The sequence below is a fragment of the Drosophila persimilis genome, unplaced genomic scaffold, assembly GCF_003286085.1.
Source record: "Drosophila persimilis strain 14011-0111.01,24,50 unplaced genomic scaffold, DperRS2 tig00001145-arrow-arrow-pilon, whole genome shotgun sequence".
Classification (NCBI taxonomy): Eukaryota; Metazoa; Arthropoda; class Insecta; order Diptera; family Drosophilidae; genus Drosophila; species Drosophila persimilis.
Genome location: NW_020825426.1, coordinates 126,089 through 144,536, shown reverse-complemented (window position 1 = coordinate 144,536; position 18,448 = coordinate 126,089). Strand labels below are relative to the sequence as shown.

The window sequence follows — 18,448 nt, the reverse complement described above, 5'->3', positions numbered from 1 at the left end:
GATTGCGTCCCTTTCCTTCTCGTGTTAAACTTTTGTCCATTCTTTTTTTTAAGTTTAAATTTCTCTGTGCTCCAACAACGTCCTTCTCTTCGAATACTTACGTATTTCTGTTCTCCTACTCCTGTCCTCATCTTCTTTGTTTTCCTACTCCCTCTTTTGGTTTTCGCTTCTTGGTGTTCTCTTTTTTCGGTTTTTTGACTTTTCGTGCTCTGATATTTTCGTTGTAAGTTCTTGCAGCTTTTAACACGCATGCCGGTGCGCTTCTAACACGCACACCACCATACCAGCGCCAAGGTATTTGTGTGTGGTGAAAAGCTCTCTTAGTGTGTGTTGGGTTTTGTCGTTTTGGGACGGTCTCTGCCTGCATTTGTGTGCGTTATATAAGTCGGTTATGACTCGCTGTTTCGTCTCACTCCCAGGCTGCCGTCCTCCGCCACTTTTTCACTCTTCCACTCTGTATTTCCCTTTCAACAGTGACCAAGAAACCCACCTCGGGGCCCCCATTGAGGAGAATATCAGCAGAAAAGTTCTCCATTTGTTGATGGCCTGCGAGACCGAGACCCAAACACACACAAAGGCCCGGGGGGACTCCGTCCGTTGTCCGTGTGCGCCGTATAGTTCCGTGCACCGTGGAGCGTGCAGAACGTTTTCAGTCGATGATTTGACCGCCAAACATACGGAACGTGGAACGGACATTAGCGGACAGTGAATCCAATAATTCAATCCAAAAACGCGTTCGGTCCACAAGCAGGAACAGCAAAAAAAAAAAACTAAAACAATAATCCACCAAAAGCAACAAAATTAATAATACTTCAATGATATAAAACAATTTTTTTGGTAATTTTTTGAATTTTTTTTGGTTACAAAACAAAAACAAAACAAAAAACGTATCGAAAAGTGAGAAATTCCCAAACCAATAATTTTAATAAAAACATTTTGGACACAAATAACAAAAAAAAGAGAAAAACTAATGATAAAAATATATACACCAAAAAAAAGAGGAATGAAGAGAGAAACAGAAAGAGAAATTAAGTGTTTTCTTATATTTGTGTAGAATACTTTTGTGCGACAGTCAAAAGATTAAATTATACAAAAAGGAGAAAGCAAACAAACACGGGGATAAGAGAATGAAATACAAAACCACACCAAATAACATTGAGAGACACCCATAAAGTTGCATACATATGGGATAGCTCTGGTCTCTGGGTCTGGTTCTATCTGGGTTTTTTGGGTTTTCTGGGTTTTGGGTTATGGTTTGGCGTTTGGTTTCCGTAATGCTTGCAAAAACTTGACCCAAATTTACGTATTGCGGTCCAGCAGCTGGCGCTAAAAGAAGCTCGACAGGGACAGAGCTACCGTTAGAGATGGATGGATGGGGGTGGGCGGGACAGCCAGACAGACAGCGAGACAACGTAGGAGGATTATATAAACAACAAGAAGGAAAAGGTAGATTCGGGGGCCCTACATTTTGATGCCCTTGCATATTCATCGAACGTTTGCCATGAGAATCTTTAAACAGGGAAAAGGGTTTCTAATAAAGACATGATTTTTGATATAGTGATATCTATGTACAGTGATATATCAAAACGAATATTATATTGTGTTATACATATGTTTACAAAAATCTAGTCAATACCATAACACCCCAAGTGGTATTGAGTGTATACATATATGTTCATATGTCGTATCTCAGCCTCGCTGGACGAGGATTCCCTTCTATGCCTACACCTAGTCATAACCCTCTTGAGCCATCAATGGTCGCAATCATCTACTCTCAAGTCTTTAGTATATATAAATACCATCAGCCCTAAGCCAGGCTACAGCCTTGTGTGCTATTTCGCCATTTTACTCAACGGGCTTTCCTCCAAAGCAGATGTTCCATTAACCTTATTCGAGTGACAACTAAACATGGCGACAAAATGCATTTTAATTTACATCAATTATTAGTTAATTGGCACTGGTCATCAGGCAAAAAGGCAAGCCAACAACAGCAAAAAATACCATCATTAGCACAGACGTAGACATAGACGCAGAAATACAGACATACGGACGCCAAAACACGGATACGTTTCACGGACGAAGGAACGGGCACGTACACAGACCAATTGCCGCCGAGTGGCCATCTATAGATAGAATCTCTAATTTGCAATCAAATTGAACGATTTGTGATGGCTAGTGACTAACAATTATCGGTAGCTCCTGCATCAACAAAATGGTTATCATTGATGGAGCAGAAAGTGGGATTTTCGACTTAAGAGAAATTACGAATTTAAGTTTAAATGAATGGAAATGTAAAAAAAAAACCATTATATTAAAGTTAAAAATATATAAATGAAAAATAGTTGGAGCATTTCAACGATAAATTTGATTCCCACAACGATAAAATACAAGTTTTATTGTCTTTTTCGATAGGGTTTTCCCCATTCGTCCGCTCTGATGCTGGCCTTATCAAATCGCCTCGCGGTAGAGATTGACATTCAGACAATCCTTCGCGAAGTTGATTGCAATCTCCCCCGGTTTCCTCGGTACCCACCCGCTCCGCATATTCTTATCCTCCTCTTTAGTCTTAGCTTTCAAAGACTTGAAGTCGTCATTCTTTTTTGCATCGAGTCTTTCATTTCATATTCGAACCATTTTCCATTTATTGCATTGGGTGATTTTCTTTTCGTTCCGTCCGTTTCCCCTCTACTCTCAGTTTTTCCGCTGCGATTCTCGTGACAGTGGAAATAACAAGGGGGAACGTTGTGAGCCGCTGCTACGGCCGCGACTCTACATTTGTACCCGATACTCAGGCAGTATGGCTCTCTTCCGCTGGAGCAAAATTTTGATAAGCATTCTCTACAACTCTGCGTTTTCGTTTTTTACATATCTTCAAAATTGTGGATGACACAGGTTGTCGTCCTTTGCGGGGGTGGGAGGGAGCCGGGCCAAATTTTGAAACAAGCTTGATTCAATGTGATATTATTACTTCCTTCCGTGCGCTACACACATCTATTTTGTGCAGAAACCGAATATACCCCTATAATTTCTTTGGAGTATCGGGAGTAATTAATATGCCACCTACGATTCTTGAGCTCCTAGATATTAAGATGCAATGGGTATCTTCCTCATCCTCGTCTATCCTCATCTAATATAAGTCGCAGGCCCACTCGCAGAACCGTTATAGCCCGCTCCCTCATTCTAGGAATCTGGGAATCGTTTACAATCCATTTCATTCGAATAAATTCTGCGCCCTGCTCCAAATCCGTTCTGTGCGGAAAGCGTTCATTACACAGAAGGTAAGGCCGGCTCCTAAACTAAAACTGCCTGCACATATGTATACCTTACGGTTGGAATTCAGAAATTTGTTTGCGAGTGTGTTTCATGTGTTCGAGGCAAGTGTTGCATGCTCATGGGCTAAGCGCGGCAAGGACTTGAAGATGAGGGAGAGAGAGACTGCAGCATAAAAATAAAGCACACTGCGGGGTACGACGAGAGGAGAAGGAAAAGAGGGTGGAAGAAACATTCAGACAGATAAAAAGAGTCGAGTTATAGCGAGAAGCTGGGCCAAGAGTGAGGCTGGGAGAGGGCTCTAAGAAGGTAAGTGGGTAAGAAAGAAGTGGGCCGTCCCTGTATCCACATCTTCCCTTTCTTTCTTTGGCACTGCATTAGCAGCCAGCTATGAACGAAATAAACATAAAAATATTTTTAGTGTGAACAAATTTCCGCGCGTGGCTCATTGTAAAAAGCGAAACAAGATAGCGCAGAACTGAACCTGAAACAGACTACGAAAAAACACATACGCATACACAGAAGAGCGCACCTGACATGATAAAATACACAAAAAAACACATAGATACAGACAAACACACACACGCAAAGCCAAACAGTGTTTAGTTAGTAAATGCCAATGGCTCATGTTTTGAAAAAAAGGAAGCGCAGGCAGAGGAACAGAGAGAGCGAGAGACACAAGGAAAAATAGGGGGTGGTGGAGGTGGTAGGAGCAATGTAGGTGGTAGGTTTAACGTGTGTGTCTGACACTTTTGTAGACAAACAATGCCACAACCATCAGAAATGTTCACCCTTACAAAATCGGAGAAGGTCGCTCCTTAGGCCCTTTTAGTACTTTTATAAAGGGATACATACATACATATGTACATACATACTTTCATAAGGGATTTAACGTTTTCTTTATTTCTAGGAATCATTAAGGTGAAAATATTTTTGTAGAAATCTCTTCGAAACTTTCAGTTCCTGACAGGATTCTCAACCGATATCAAGTAAATTAAATAACTTAAAAGATTAGTTAGAATTGGGACTGATAAAAAGACTTATTCGTTCCTTGGGGCCCTCTTTTCAGAGCTATGTGATATAACAATCTCACACTGCCCTTAGGAGCGTACGTTACGTATTATTATACCCGATGCACAACATGAGTATAGGGGTATATTAGATTTAAGCGGAAAATGGATGTATGTAACGTCCAGAAGTAAGCTTTTCCGACCCCATAAAGTATATATTATTAATCAGCATCAATAGCCGAGTTGATAGAGCCATGTCTGTCTGTCCATTTGCTCGTCCCTATGAGCGCGTATTGCTCAGAGACCATTAGAGCTAGAGCAACGACATTTTGTATCCAGACTTCTGTAATATGTCACTGTTCGATGTGTATTTCAAAATGCCGGCCCGCCCCCTTCCGGCCCTGTCTCTCTTTAACACACAAGTTTCATGGTCGGCGATAGGCAATTGCTAAAAATTACCGCCTAGATCTCAGAGACTATAAAAACTAGAACAACCAAATTTGGTATCCACACTCCTGTGATATCGAACCCGCACAAGTGTATTCTAAAACTTCGCCCCACTTCCTTCTGCTCTGCAAAGGACTGTGGAAATCTGTGGCATCCACAGATCTCAGAGACTATTAAAGCTAGAGCAACCAAATTTGGTATTTGGTATCTTCTTAGATCTCTCTGTTACAAGTTTATTTCAATATTTCGCCACAGCCCCTTCCGCCCCACAAAAAACGAAAATCTGTAGCATCCACAATTTTGAAGATACGAGAAAATTAAAAACGCACAATTATAGAGAATGACTAGATTGCCGAATCTGGATCAGATCGGATCATTATTATAGATGAAAAAATCAATTTGCAGTGGCTACGCAGCGCACGACGATACGTTCTGACTGATTTTCTATGTCTCTCTTGCTATCTCTTTGTCGTTCAATGTTAGCGCCGTCTGTCGGAGGAGAGCCATACTGACTAATCATCGGGCATAAATATAGAGGTGCGATCGCAGCAGCAACTCACAACGTTCCCCCTCGTTTTTTGCTGATTTTGTATCTGCGTTTACTACACTTGATACAAACGTTATTTTGCATGTGACATCTTTGCGGGTCTGCATCTGAAATTAACAGAAATTAATTCGTTTCATGCTCCTCGGCCTCTGTAACTCATCACATTCCGGCATTTCCGCACCGTACCCCTGGAGGGGCAGGATGCCAGTGCAGAAAAACAATGGCAGCTTATTTTTATGCCATTCGCGTCAACCGCAGAAGGCAGTGTGGCCTCCTTTGCCTCTTTGCCCACTAGTGAACGTCCACGTGGGTGCCCTTCTTTATGACTCATTCTCCTAACAAGATGGGTTACGTTTTTTTGCGCTTTTATACCCGATACTCAAAATGAGTATTGGGGTATATTAGATTTGTGGTGAAAATGGATGTGTGTAACGTCCAGAAGGAATCGTTTCCGACCCCATAAAGTATATATATTCTTGATCAGCATCAATAGCCGAGTCGATTGAGCCCTGTCTGTCTGTCCGTCTGTCCGTCCCCTTCAGCGCCTAATGCTCAAAGACTATAAGAGCTATAGCAACGATGTTTTGGATCCAGACTTCTGTGATATGTCACTGCTACAAAAATATTTCAAAACTTTGCCCGCCCACTTCCGCCCCCATAAAGGGCGAAAATCTGTGGCATCCACAATACGAGAAAACTAAAGAAAACTAGAGTGCAAAATCTGAACCAGATCGTATAATTGTTATAGCCAGAATCAAGAAAACAATTTCACTATTTCTCGCTCTGTCTCTCTCTAACACACAGGTTTCATGGTCGGTTTTGCCAATTGCAAAATATGAGTTCAGGGATCTCAGAACCCATAAGAGCTAGAGCAACCAAATTTAATATCCCCTTTTAATATCGCCCTTTGTGCGGGCGGAAGTGGGCGGGGCAAAGTTTTGAAATATTCTTATAGCAGTGACATATCACAGAAGTCTGGATCCAAAACATCGTTGCTCTAGCTCTTATATTCTTTGAGCACTAGGCGCTGAAGGGGACGGACAGACGGACGGAAAGACGGACGGATGGAAAGACGGACAGACAGACAGGGCTCAATCGACTCGGCTATTGATGCTGATCAAGAATATATATACTTTATGGGGTCGGAAACGATTGCTTCTGGACGTTACACACATCCACTTTTACCACAAATCTAATATACCCCAATACTCATTTTGAGTATCGGGTATAATCATGAAAAGGACCCTCGAGTCTCAAAGTTGGATCGGAATGAACACTTCTTTAAAATCACTTCATAACTTTTCTCTTCACAGGACTTTCGAGCTAGAAAAACGGAGCGAAACTTTTCTTGAATCTCAAAACTATCTCTGACAGACTGTATCGATACAGATTATGCTCCTGCATTTCACTATAGTTTTATTAACATCAAATGTGCCATGAACTTTTCTCTGAGTCTCTAATTTTTTCATGCCTGTGTATATTTTATTTGTATAGAAGAATTCAATATTAAAATACTTATGAAAAACTTTTCAATTTAAAAAAGAGAAAATAATAAATATACAACGAAAGTAAGAAAAGCTTGTATAACAGAAACTTTTAGTTTTCCAATAAAAAGCAATAGCAGCCAAGTGAAACAGCAACAACAAAAGCAAAGAGTGCTGAAAAAAATACAACATGGGAAAAAAGAGCTCCAAGTTGAAACAGGATACCATCGATCGCTTAACAACGGACACATATTGTAAGTACTTGAAGGGGAAATCATCAGCCCACGATTTGATTAGTTCATACAGAGTGTTTTGTACCTATAAGATAGATTTGATGAATGCAGTTATATCTTAACATACAAATATATATACATATATGCTTTTTCCATTATATTTATGTATATACCTTAATTGCAAGCTCTCCACGCTTTTGCGTCATATTTAAAAAAAGTTTGCTTTGCCTTCTCGATTCGATTTGCTTTATAACGCACTGTACTTCTACCTCAGAGCTAGCTTAATCACTTGATATCAAACCCACATCCATCCCATCTGCGCTGTGTTTTGTCTTGCAATAATTCCGATTTCATACTTATTTATTTTTAAGAAATTCTCCGTCCCCATTCCGATTTCCTCATTTTCGCATTTCCCCGACTGGCTGTCCTCATTATACCCGATACTCAAAATGAGTATTGGGGTATATTAGATTTGTGGTAAAAGTGGATGTGTGTAACGTCCAGAAGGAATCGTTTCCGACCCCATAAACTATATATATTCTTGATCAGCATCAATAGCCGAGTCGATTGAGCCCTGTCTGTCTGTCCGTCCGTTCGTCTGTCCGTCCCCTTCAGCGTCTAGTGCTCAAAGACTATAAGAGCTAGAGCAACGATGTTTTGGATCCAGACTTCTGTGATATGTCACTGCTACAAAAATATTTCAAAACTTTGTCCTGCCCACTTCCGCCCCCACAAAGGACGAAAATCTGTGGCATCCACATTTTTAAAGATACGATAAAACCAAAAACGCAGAATCGTAGAGAATGACCATATCTTTTAGACTGCAGAATCTGAATTGGATCGTATTATTATTATAGCCAGCATCAAAAAAACAATTTCATTTTTTCTCGCCCTGTCTCTCTCTAACACACACGTAGCATAGCCGGCTTTGCTTAGAGTAAAACATTAGCGCCTAGATCTCAGAGACTATAAAAGCTAGAGCAACCAAATTTGGTATCCACACTCCTAATATATCGGACCGAGACGAGTTTGTTTCAAAATTTCGCCACACCCTCTTCCGCCCCCGCAAAGGATGCAAATCTGGGGATATTCACAAATCTCAGAGACTATTAAGGCTAGAGTAACCAAATTTGGTATCCGCACTCCTGTCAGATCTCACTATAAAACGTATATCTCAAAATTTCGCCCCACCCCCTTTCGCCCACACAAAGGACGAAAATCTGTTGCATCCACAATATTGCAGATTCGATTCCAAAAGGAAGAAATCAATTTGCAGTGGCTACGCAGCGCCCGATGTCACGCTCAGACTGATTTTCTGTCTCTCTCGCACGCATTCTTTGTTGTGTCGTTTAATATTCGCGGCGTCTGCCGGAGGAGAGCCATACTGACTTAGTATCGGGTATAACTGTAGAGTTGTTCCCCCTCGTTTTGATTTGTTATTGTTTTCGTATTCACCGGAAATCGAGTCCACTGGTCCGCGTTTGGATATCAATCAAACAACCGAGAGGGGCAGAAAATTATCTTTGTATACGGCAGATACAGGCATAATTCAAAAGTTTTTTTCCTTTAAGTAGTTCATCAAAGAGGGTTTGGACCTCTGCCTTCCTGCTTAAACTCACTCATCAGTCACAGTGAAACGGCAATTGGCAATGAGCGACACACAATCGATAAACTATGAAATAGTGCATGTATGCACTTCGGTTCCGCTCTCATTCGTTACTATGTACTTCTAACTGCGTGAGTTCAACTTCAACAACTGCTATATGCAGGAAAAGGAGTTGAATATATTCGTAATGCAGAAACATACATGTACAATGTACATTGTACATACATATGTAAGTTCTTCAGTTCGCGCTGGTTTCAGTAGTTTCACCAGCCATTGTCATCAGCTTTGTTTTACTGAGCCACTAAAACGATGAGTTCCTTGGTGCTTGTTGTTTTGTTCCTCTTGAATCTTAAAAGTACTGTCTTCTAGGGATGTTGAGTCAATATTGATTTTTCAAATATTAGTTATATACTTTTTTTTAAGAATACATACATACATGCACACATATTTGTAGGTGATATTTTTTTTTGTTTTGCGAAATACAGAAAAATTTAAAATGATTAATAATTCCTTCATGAGATACTTATCCTTTCCAAAAAGTCAAATTTACGTCTGAAAGAGTCGGCTCCTGAATATGGAATTATCTTCACTCTATGGCCTACTTCAAATGGAAATGTGACAGATTTGAGAGAGCGCACCGAGTTAGAGTTAGAGTAAAGTATCATTTAATATCGATATTTTGGCGGGATAAATATCAAACGAAAACGAGAGGGAACGTTGTGAGTTGCTGCGGACATCACAACTCTACATGTATACCCGATACTTAGCAGACGCCGCTAATATTAAACGATACGACGAAGAGTGCGTGCGAGAGAGACAGAAAATCAGTCTAAGCGTGACGTCGGACGCTGCGTAGCGACTGAAAATTGATTTCTTACTTTTGGCTATAATCTTATCTGATCATTGTCTATGATTCTGCGCTTTTAGTTTTCCCGAATCTGCAATATTGTGGATGCAACAGATTTTCGTCCTTCGTGGGGGCGGAAGGGGGTGGGGCGAAATTTTGAGATATACGTTTTATAGTGAGATCTAACAGAAGTGCGGATACCAAATTTGGTTACTCTAGCCTTAATAGTCTCTGAGATTTGTGGATGCCCCAGATTTTTGTCCTTTGCGGGGGCGGAGGCGGGTGTGGCGAAATTTTGACACAAAACGGCCAAGGTCCGATATCACAGGAGTGTGGATACCAAATTTGGTTGCTCTGGCTCTGATAGGTTCTGAGATCCTTGAACTCATATTACCACGAAACCTGTGTGTTAGAGAGAGACAGAGCGAGAAGGAATTTAATTGTTTTCTTGATTCTGGCTATAATAATTATACGATCTGGTTCAGATTTTACACTCAACTTACACGCAAAACTTCGCGCCGCCCACGTCCGCCCCCACAAAGGACCAAAATCTGTGGCATCCATAATTTTAAAGATACGAGAAAACCAAGAGGGCAGAATCGTAAAAAATGACCATATCTTTTAGACTGCAGAATCTGAATTGGATCATATCATTATTATAGCTAGAATCAAGAAAACAATTTCATTTGTTCTCGCCCTGTCTCTCTCTCTCTAACACTCGCGTATCATAGCCGACTTTGCTTAGCGTTAAACATTAGCGCCTAGATCTCAGAGACCCACCCCCTTCCGATCCTACAAAGGACGAAAATCTGTGGCATCCACATCAACATCCATGATCCACAATCATAGAGAATGACCGTATCTATGAGATTGCTGAATATGCATCAGATCGGATCGTTTTTATAGCCAAAAGGAACATTTTAATTTGCAGTGGCTACGAAGCGCCCGGCGGTATGTTCAGACACGTTTTCTGTCTCTCCCGCAAGTACACATTGTCGCTCAATGTAGCCATACTGACTATGTATCGGTTATAAGTGTAGAGTTCCGGTCGTCGCTGCAACTCACAACGTTCCCCCTCGTTTTACTTTTGTTGTCTTTATAAATAATTTTGGGTTAAAACCAACCTCAAATTTGCCTCGGAAAAAATTGGCCAGGGCAACAACAACAACACCTTACAACGAAAACGAAACGTTGTGTCTGAAAACGTAATCCGCAAAATATAACTTTCAAATAATATACAAGAATAAAGAATAATCAAGTTAAGGATGTACATACATAACACTGAGAGAGCAGGAGAGAACACAGTGAACAAAATCTGCTAGTCAGTTCATACAGCCAATTAACCAAAATACTCTGAGAATAATATCAAAGATTATGCAATACCAAAGACTATGCAATACCAAGATGTTGCATGAGGAACAAATTCTTTTTCAATTTTCGTTTGATGCTTCAAGGTACGGGCGCGCGGGGCTATTACTTCAATTCTCTTTTACGCTACCTTCGCCTCCGAAATGCTACTCGGCTTCGTCAATGCCTCGGTCAGCGTCGAGTCAATACAAAAACAAAATATGAATCGTCTGCGTGCCGAAAACGTAGGGCAGCGTGGTCGCTGATGTCTTTGGCGCGGCACTGTGGGGACTCAGCCGAAATAGTAAATAAATTGTATGAGTGCTTTAGATAAATTTAATATACGCATCTAATAGAGAATTTTCCAATCGAATTTTCAAGATAGTTTTAGTTTAGGAGATATATGTAAGCACTCAAAGTTTAACATTTTTTCAGTGTGCAAATATTTATTGAACTCATATTCACTAACTAATTTAGCAAGCTGAGACGGCCATAGGTCCCACTGTGCCGCTCCAAAGACATCGGCGGTCCGCGACCACCGCTTCGACGGTGCTGAGGCTCGAGAGTCTAGAATTGCCGAACAGACGAAACCGATGGGCAGCGGGGTCGCGGTAGAGACGAAATACAGGCGAAAAGGGAATTGAAACCCGGAGCGCTCCCTCGTGCCTTTTGGGTTCTAATGTTAGGACCCGCCATAGAACAGCTTTTTGGTCGCTCATGCAAAATCTTGGTATTGTATAGTCTTTGATAATATTCAAACCTCGAAAGTACATGTACATACATATGTCGGGTCCTAATATAATTCTCAGTGTATTTGGTCTGTTTGCTGTAAAAGAATTCACTACGAGATTTTTCTCAGTGTTATCTTCCGTTTCCTTCTTTAAGATTTACCGTTTGTTATTTTCCACTGTCTGTTCAATTGCATTGCTGTGCATGCTTATTCTCGTTTACCGTCTGTCCCATTGTTGTGTAGGTGTTAGCAAGAGAGTGCGTATGGTGAAAGACGACTCGATCAGAGAGGATCAAAAGGTGTATTAGGCAAAAAGGGGTGGACTTAACCTTGCATGTGTTTCATTTTCTGGGCCGTTTTGCCTGTTTTCTATACCTCATCCTGTTTTCCTAGCTTGAATGTATTCGCATCGTTTTGACATTCCAAAATTTTTCAATCTCACTCGGCACACAAACACATTTTTGTGTTTTCACTCGCTTTTCATTCGCTTCACTCTTGAGCTCAATCTGCTTCCCGATTGTCCAGCGGAAAAAGCCTTTCTTTTATCATGGTTAGGCAATGCTCTGAGAGAATACGATTTTGCATTACTTCTTTAACTAGTTGACCTTGTTGCTGCTTATTTAGCGAAATATTACTGGTAATATTACTGGAAATATAAATGGAAAAACTTATTAGTTATTTATTTTACTAACTTACAAATCACTTCCTCTATGACTTCCATTTGATCTTTATCTTCATTTGCTAATTTTTTGTAAGCAGAAAATGTACGGTTACTTTTTAACAGTTCTGCTTTTTGGTTAGAGATCCCTGCTCTATTTTGACCATTTTTTTCTCCATAAAAATGCAAGTCATAAACTTTTAGAGGCCCGAAAGTTTGTGACTAATTGCTTTCGTTTTTCCCCATTTCCATTCTTCTGTCATTTGCGGGCACCTGGCCAAAAAGAGAACGGGGAAGACTTTCTGGTGCTGTGGAAAAGTGTTGACAGATTTCTGCCAAAGTGCAGGAATACAGAACGGTCTAATGGCTAAGTTGGAATAGAATTTATTGTGCTTCCTGCTTAAATATAAAACCCAATAATTGTAATCCTCTTTGCTCCCACAAATCCAAAATGCTGTAATCCGCTGCAGCTTAACTTTCCTTCATCTCTCCCATCCGTTTCGACTCGTAAGTTGGGGTTTTCAGTACCCAGTACTCAGTAATCGTGGAGAAAAGGCTGGAGAAAACAAGTTTCCCCTTCGAAAATTCCCCTTCATATACTCGCATAATTATATATTATCCAGCCATGTGCTAAACATCGCCTTGATTGGATAAAGATTAAATTCAACAAACACCCTCTCTTTCAGAGGGCATATCTCCGTTTCATTCCCTGTTGACTTATCTGGGAGATCTATGAGAGTACCGAGTATAGAGCTCCAACTTGTTTTGAATGCTGCGTGTGTGTGCCTTGGCTGATAGCAGCAACAGCTGCCGGTTGACCAGCTTTTGTTTGGCTAGACAAAACAAATGAATCAGCAAAGGACTCAATTTATAACCGTGCTCAAGGAGGAAGACTTTTGTCCGTTCTCCGTTCGCTGCAGACTTTGGTCAATATTTGTCCTTTCCATTGACATGCCAATCAATTGGACATTAAACTAACCTCTCTCTGTACTGCCAATGGAATAAATAAGCCAGAAATTTGATTAGTTCGGGTGAAATGACAGATAAAACCAGGTCAAATAGCAAATGCAAGTCCCCGAGTCAACTTTGAACAGGTGTTTGACCAGAGGTTTTGTATGCTTGCTCTGAACTCTGTGATCAGCAAATCAGGAATTAGCAGAATTAGGAATTATATTCTATAAGAAATGTTTTGGCCAAAAAAAGCGCATCGGATCGGTCAGTCTTCAATTATATCCATTCATTCCGATTACGATTTGCATCGATTCGGCTGAGATTGGCCAGACAGAATGCACTTAAACGGGCGCTGTAAACATGGCATTATGTGAAATCAAAGACTATACAATATAGTATATTGTATAGTCTTTGGTGAAATGCAGCTATTGAGTAAGTTTTTCACATGACCCTGTTCCTGTCCAGATTAATTATGAATACAAGGGAGCCCAGGAGCCAAACCAGGCCAGGAATAGTTAGGCGAACCACGGAATGAATATGAATACGTTTTATGTACATGGCCAAGGCTTGAGGGGTGTGGGTTGCGTCTGGGCACTTACACAGCAGTGGGGCGTAACCTGCTATGCCATCCTGACTATCCCCTGTGTTTTTCAGGACTCCAAGGCTATCAATTTCATTTTCGTGATTTAGAGAGCCTTCAGTCAAACTGCGTATTAATTCTTAAGCCAGCTTCCGCCTCGTGTGGAACGAGACAGAATGTCTCTGGGTATAGGGATGGCTTCTTTTGCGTAGGGTGCAACAAAGTGGCAGCCTGAAACCACGAGCCGATGCGCTCCTCTTTCGTGTTGTGTTGTCTGACAGTGATGGCAACAAGTCGTATGTGCAAAATGCGCTTTATTAACAGTCAATGCTAAAGATGGTAAGGAACGCCCACACAATGGGTTGTAGGTCCGTTATATACCTCTATATTTTTACATGCCACACATCAGTCGTTTGAAAAGGGAGAGTCTATCTGTTTGTCTGTTACACAGGCTATCGATTACCAATCAATTCTGGTTAATTTGGCCTTGGCAATTGTTGACTTCATTGAATCGACAGTCCCTTAGGGAAGGGAAAGGCGAGAGTGAAATATGGAGCAGCGATAGGGTAGTATGAGCGGAATATGTGGATAGAACACAGTGGGCAAAGCTTATTAAAATACAAAAGCGCTGCGATTTCTTCAAGCGTTTTGGCAGGGATTCATCAAAATGAAAAATAATAGGTAAACATCTAACAGTAAGAAGGTAAAATGAATGAGAGAGAGAAAAATAAAAAAAGGAGACTAGAGGGCTCAAAAGATATATGAATAATATTTTTAATAATGCGAGAGTCCGTTGCAAAAAATCTGTAGGCATTGAGTCAATAGCCAAGTTCCAGTTTCATCTCATGCTCTATTTCCTTTTTCAGAGCAATATCCATCTACAACTCCAGATCCCTTGGGGTATCCTTTAATACCAAACCAGAGAGTTCTGGCCATTGACCAGTGCTCGTGACGCCCCCATATGGATGCTCTCCTCTCCATAAAAGCAATTCCAATGTGTGTAATTTTGCGTGAATTTATGTTTTTGTGTGTTTTGTTTTGTTCTCTGTATGTTGAGGATGTAGGTGGTATTCCCACCTTCTTCTGGTGTCCGGCCACAACATGTGTGCCATTCCCAGGGCCATTGAAGTATCCTGGGGGAGAAGCGTTTAAGCGTTTTGTAAGCTGCCATTAGGTCTGGCCTGGCCTGGCCAGAGTAGTAATGGGTGGCAATGGCAATGGCCGTCGGCGGGGGCCAAACAAAATGAAGAAGAATAATACCAACAGCAAGAAAACAAAACAATTTGTATGCATAAATGGAGCTGAAGAAGTAAAGGAAATGGTGAGGATACAGGAATCTGGAGGGATATATAGGTTATTGAGCTTGGCCAAAAGATAATGAAGGATAATCTAATACTCCAACCTAAATGAAATCAACATTTGCATACGGCCGAAGGTAAGACCGATAAAGTGGTCACAACGTATCATTTCCTCGACATATTGAACAAAAGATCCATAAAGAATGGCCAATATACTATCGATAATGTCATTGATTTTTGAATTGAGAGCAAATTAAATAGACAGCAATGGGAAAACAGTGCGTCTCGGTTGTGCTATGTCAGTTGCAATCGTCTGATGTTAATGAATTTTTATTATTGGGAATCACTGGCTAACAGGATGGTTTCTACTGAAAATAGAATACGATATTCAATTGTTTCCAGGTATCGTAGTGATCAAAACCTGATGTAGCTATCGTATGTAGCTGTTAATTCAACTGATTTTCCATTCAACTACGTTTTGCGTATTACTCATTGCATAAATATACGCCCTCCGTGCCCGCACCCGAAAATCCATCCTCATCCATATATTGCAATTATATCAAATGCTCTATAAAATTTTAATTCATTTCGATTTTTCTGACTGTTTTTTTTTTTGCAGTCACAGAAAAAGAAATACGTCAATGGTGAGTGCGGAAAATTTGCATGGGGGGAAATATAGTTCGAATATGCCAATTTATGATAATTTCCAAATCCCATTTCCATTTTTTGGCATTCTTACGGTACCAGGCACAAAGGATTTCTAAAAGACTGTCCCAATGGACTTTTAACGGAGCAGGTAAGTAACTTAGGATGCCTGGGGCGTATCCTTTATACGTAAAAAATGTCATGTGGTGTACTCTATAAATTATCTACATATATCTGCCATGTTTCTGCTACACCCTCAGGTGGAGTGGAAATGGAGTGTCACCTCCGCCAATTCATTCAAGCCTAATCGGAGCGTTTTCGAAAAGAGCTTTTGTCGCGACGTTGTTTACTGTTTTTGATAATGAAATTTATTAATGCTAGCATTACTAAATCCAAAACAAACACATATGTTCAAATGCCATGTCTCTAATTGATTTATGTAAATATTTACATATGTGCTTAAATTTCTCTCTCCCGGCTTCTCTTTTTCCCCCACTTTTTCCATTTTCAGGGCTTTATAAAAATCTACAAACAGTTTTTCCCACAAGGCGATCCGAGTAAATTTGCCTCGCTCGTCTTTCGGGTCTTCGATGAAAACAATGTGAGTATGTCATGCCATATAGAGGGGTCTCTCGGCCCTCGTTTCGTCTCTGGCCCTCTGGCCACGCCCAGTTCAAGCAACTCTACAAACCCTACAAGCCACTTTTTTGTTTCTTTTTATTAGCTTACTTGGCCAAAAAACTGAGACAGCCACACTGATTTTTTTCTTTGCTTCGCTGTTTTGTTTGTGCGAATCTCTCTCTCTCTCTCCCTCTCTTCTCTATTTCTTTTTTTATTTTTAATATATGTATATATACATTTTTTAATATTATATTTTAATTTTGTTGTTGTTAATCTATATACTTCAGGATGGCTCCATTGAGTTTGAGGAGTTTATACGCGCCCTTTCCGTCACATCGAAGGGAAATCTGGACGAAAAACTGCAGTGTAAGTTGAATCAAGACAACTTAATCACTGTATGATCCCTAAACCGGCCTTTCCTCCGATAAATGCCTAAATATTTTGGTGCATCTTCTGCTTTTTAAATAGGGGCCTTCCGTCTTTACGACGTGGACAACGATGGGTATATAACGCGAGAAGAGATGTACAACATTGTGGATGCAATCTACCAGATGGTGGTAAGTGGAGACGGCTTGAACAAATAAGTCAGGGGACAGACCATCTATATATGTACATATGTATATCCATCTATCCACAGGGCCAGCAGCCGCAGTCGGAGGATGAGAACACGCCGCAGAAGCGTGTTGACAAGATCTTCGATCAGATGGATAAGAATCATGATGGAAAATTAACATTAGAAGAATTTCGTGAGGGTAGTAAAGCTGATCCACGTATAGTTCAGGCGTTAAGTTTAGGTGGTGGCTAAGCCAATAACCGTGACCCACAAAAACAACCGATTTCAACCAAACAACTAACAAAAAAAACGCATTCAACCAACGTTAAGACCAAAACCAGAAAGCTATAGCCGGAGGAGACTCGACTCTTCCTTTATCTGAAATTGCTTCTCCACAATGTTTTTTCTACGCTTTTCTCGATTGCCGATTCACGATTACCGACTACTGATTCCTGTTTCCCGATTCTCGATACCGCGCGTCAATCGAGACATTGAAGATGATAATAATTTTTGTATAAATGCATACCGAAAAAGGGATGTCTGAAAAACATAAAAACCAGAAGCAAGAAGCAAAAAAGTGAAAAAAATAATGAAACTTCATTTTTAAATATACACCGGAATGCAAAACTATAGGAAATCGTGGCGTAGTCAAAGCGCAGTTCATAGCCTACAGTAAAAAATAAAATATTTTTAACTTTGAATGCGGGAGAAGCGCAAATCTTTTTTCAAAGAATACATACCAATTACGAGTAATTAAACTACGAATACGAATAAATCAGCATTAATATACTATCTATAATTGTATCCGAGCTACGCCTACGAATCAATTGCGAGTATTTTAGCGAGTGCAGCCTTCGAGATAAATACACAAAAGATACTATCTTAACTAAAACTAAATTAACTCAACTAATGCAGACAGTAAGTGGAACAGCCGTCAAGTATCTTAAACCTAAGCAGCAGCGACTGTATACGCTCCAATAATACATATACATGTATGAGAGGACAGTTTGAACAGAGACAGATAGACAGATGGGGGGAGGAAAAAACATAATAGAATCAAATCAAATCGAATCATTAAAAGGCGTATTAAATAAGGACATACAGAAAAAAAATAGATACAGATAAAGATAGGTGAACAGTACGACAAGCTGCTACTCTACAACCTCACTCCCTCTTACTCTCAACCTATCGACTCGTCTCTCTTTTTGACAAAGGCTTCCTTCAGAGAGATGCAATGCTTTTCATGCTTAAAGCAAGTAAACTTCGGGCCAGTGTTAGGGGTCCTAGTTACTCCATGCCCAATTTTGAGGTTCGGGAAGTGCAAGAAGTGTTGCATACCCAAAGGCGCAGAAAAATAATTGCTTTTATTTGCTCACTCTCTCTATTTCTCTATCTCTCTCTCTCTCTCTCTCTCTCTCTATCTGTCACTCTCTATATTACCTGCTTTGCCTTGATTTCCGTGAACAACAATAACAACCACAGCCACAACAGTTACAAAAAAAAACACAAAACCACATTGACAATAGAGCCATCGGCCGATGAAAACATCTGAGAAATGCGGCTATCAATAAATGATAATTAAAGCAAACAACGCACAGTCTCAGCTAGCAACAACAAAAGC

At 40.4% G+C, this 18,448-nt stretch overlaps 1 protein-coding gene across 1 annotated transcript; it reads left to right on the top strand.

The window, feature by feature from the left end:
* Window positions 1-6,819: 6,819 nt before the first annotated feature.
* On the top strand, window positions 6,820-17,343 carry LOC6601790 (frequenin-1). Its single transcript, XM_002026806.2, has 7 exons — window positions 6,820-7,012; window positions 15,628-15,652; window positions 15,756-15,804; window positions 16,165-16,254; window positions 16,562-16,640; window positions 16,743-16,831; window positions 16,912-17,343. Exons 1-7 carry the CDS (start codon window positions 6,949-6,951, stop codon window positions 17,077-17,079), a joined length of 564 nt encoding a protein of 187 aa, XP_002026842.1. The 5' UTR covers window positions 6,820-6,948; the 3' UTR covers window positions 17,080-17,343.
* The last annotated feature ends 1,105 nt before the right edge of the window (window positions 17,344-18,448 follow it).

Excerpts from the sequence above, each read along its gene's own strand:
- LOC6601790 (XM_002026806.2), top strand. The coding sequence starts at position 6,949 with ATGGGAAAAAAGAGCTCCAAGTTGAAACAGGATACCATCGATCGCTTA. Across the intron at positions 16,255-16,561 it reads GGGTCTTCGATGAAAACAAT|GATGGCTCCATTGAGTTTGA; the intron begins GTGAGTATGTCA and ends TATATACTTCAG. Across the intron at positions 16,641-16,742 it reads TCTGGACGAAAAACTGCAGT|GGGCCTTCCGTCTTTACGAC; the intron begins GTAAGTTGAATC and ends CTTTTTAAATAG.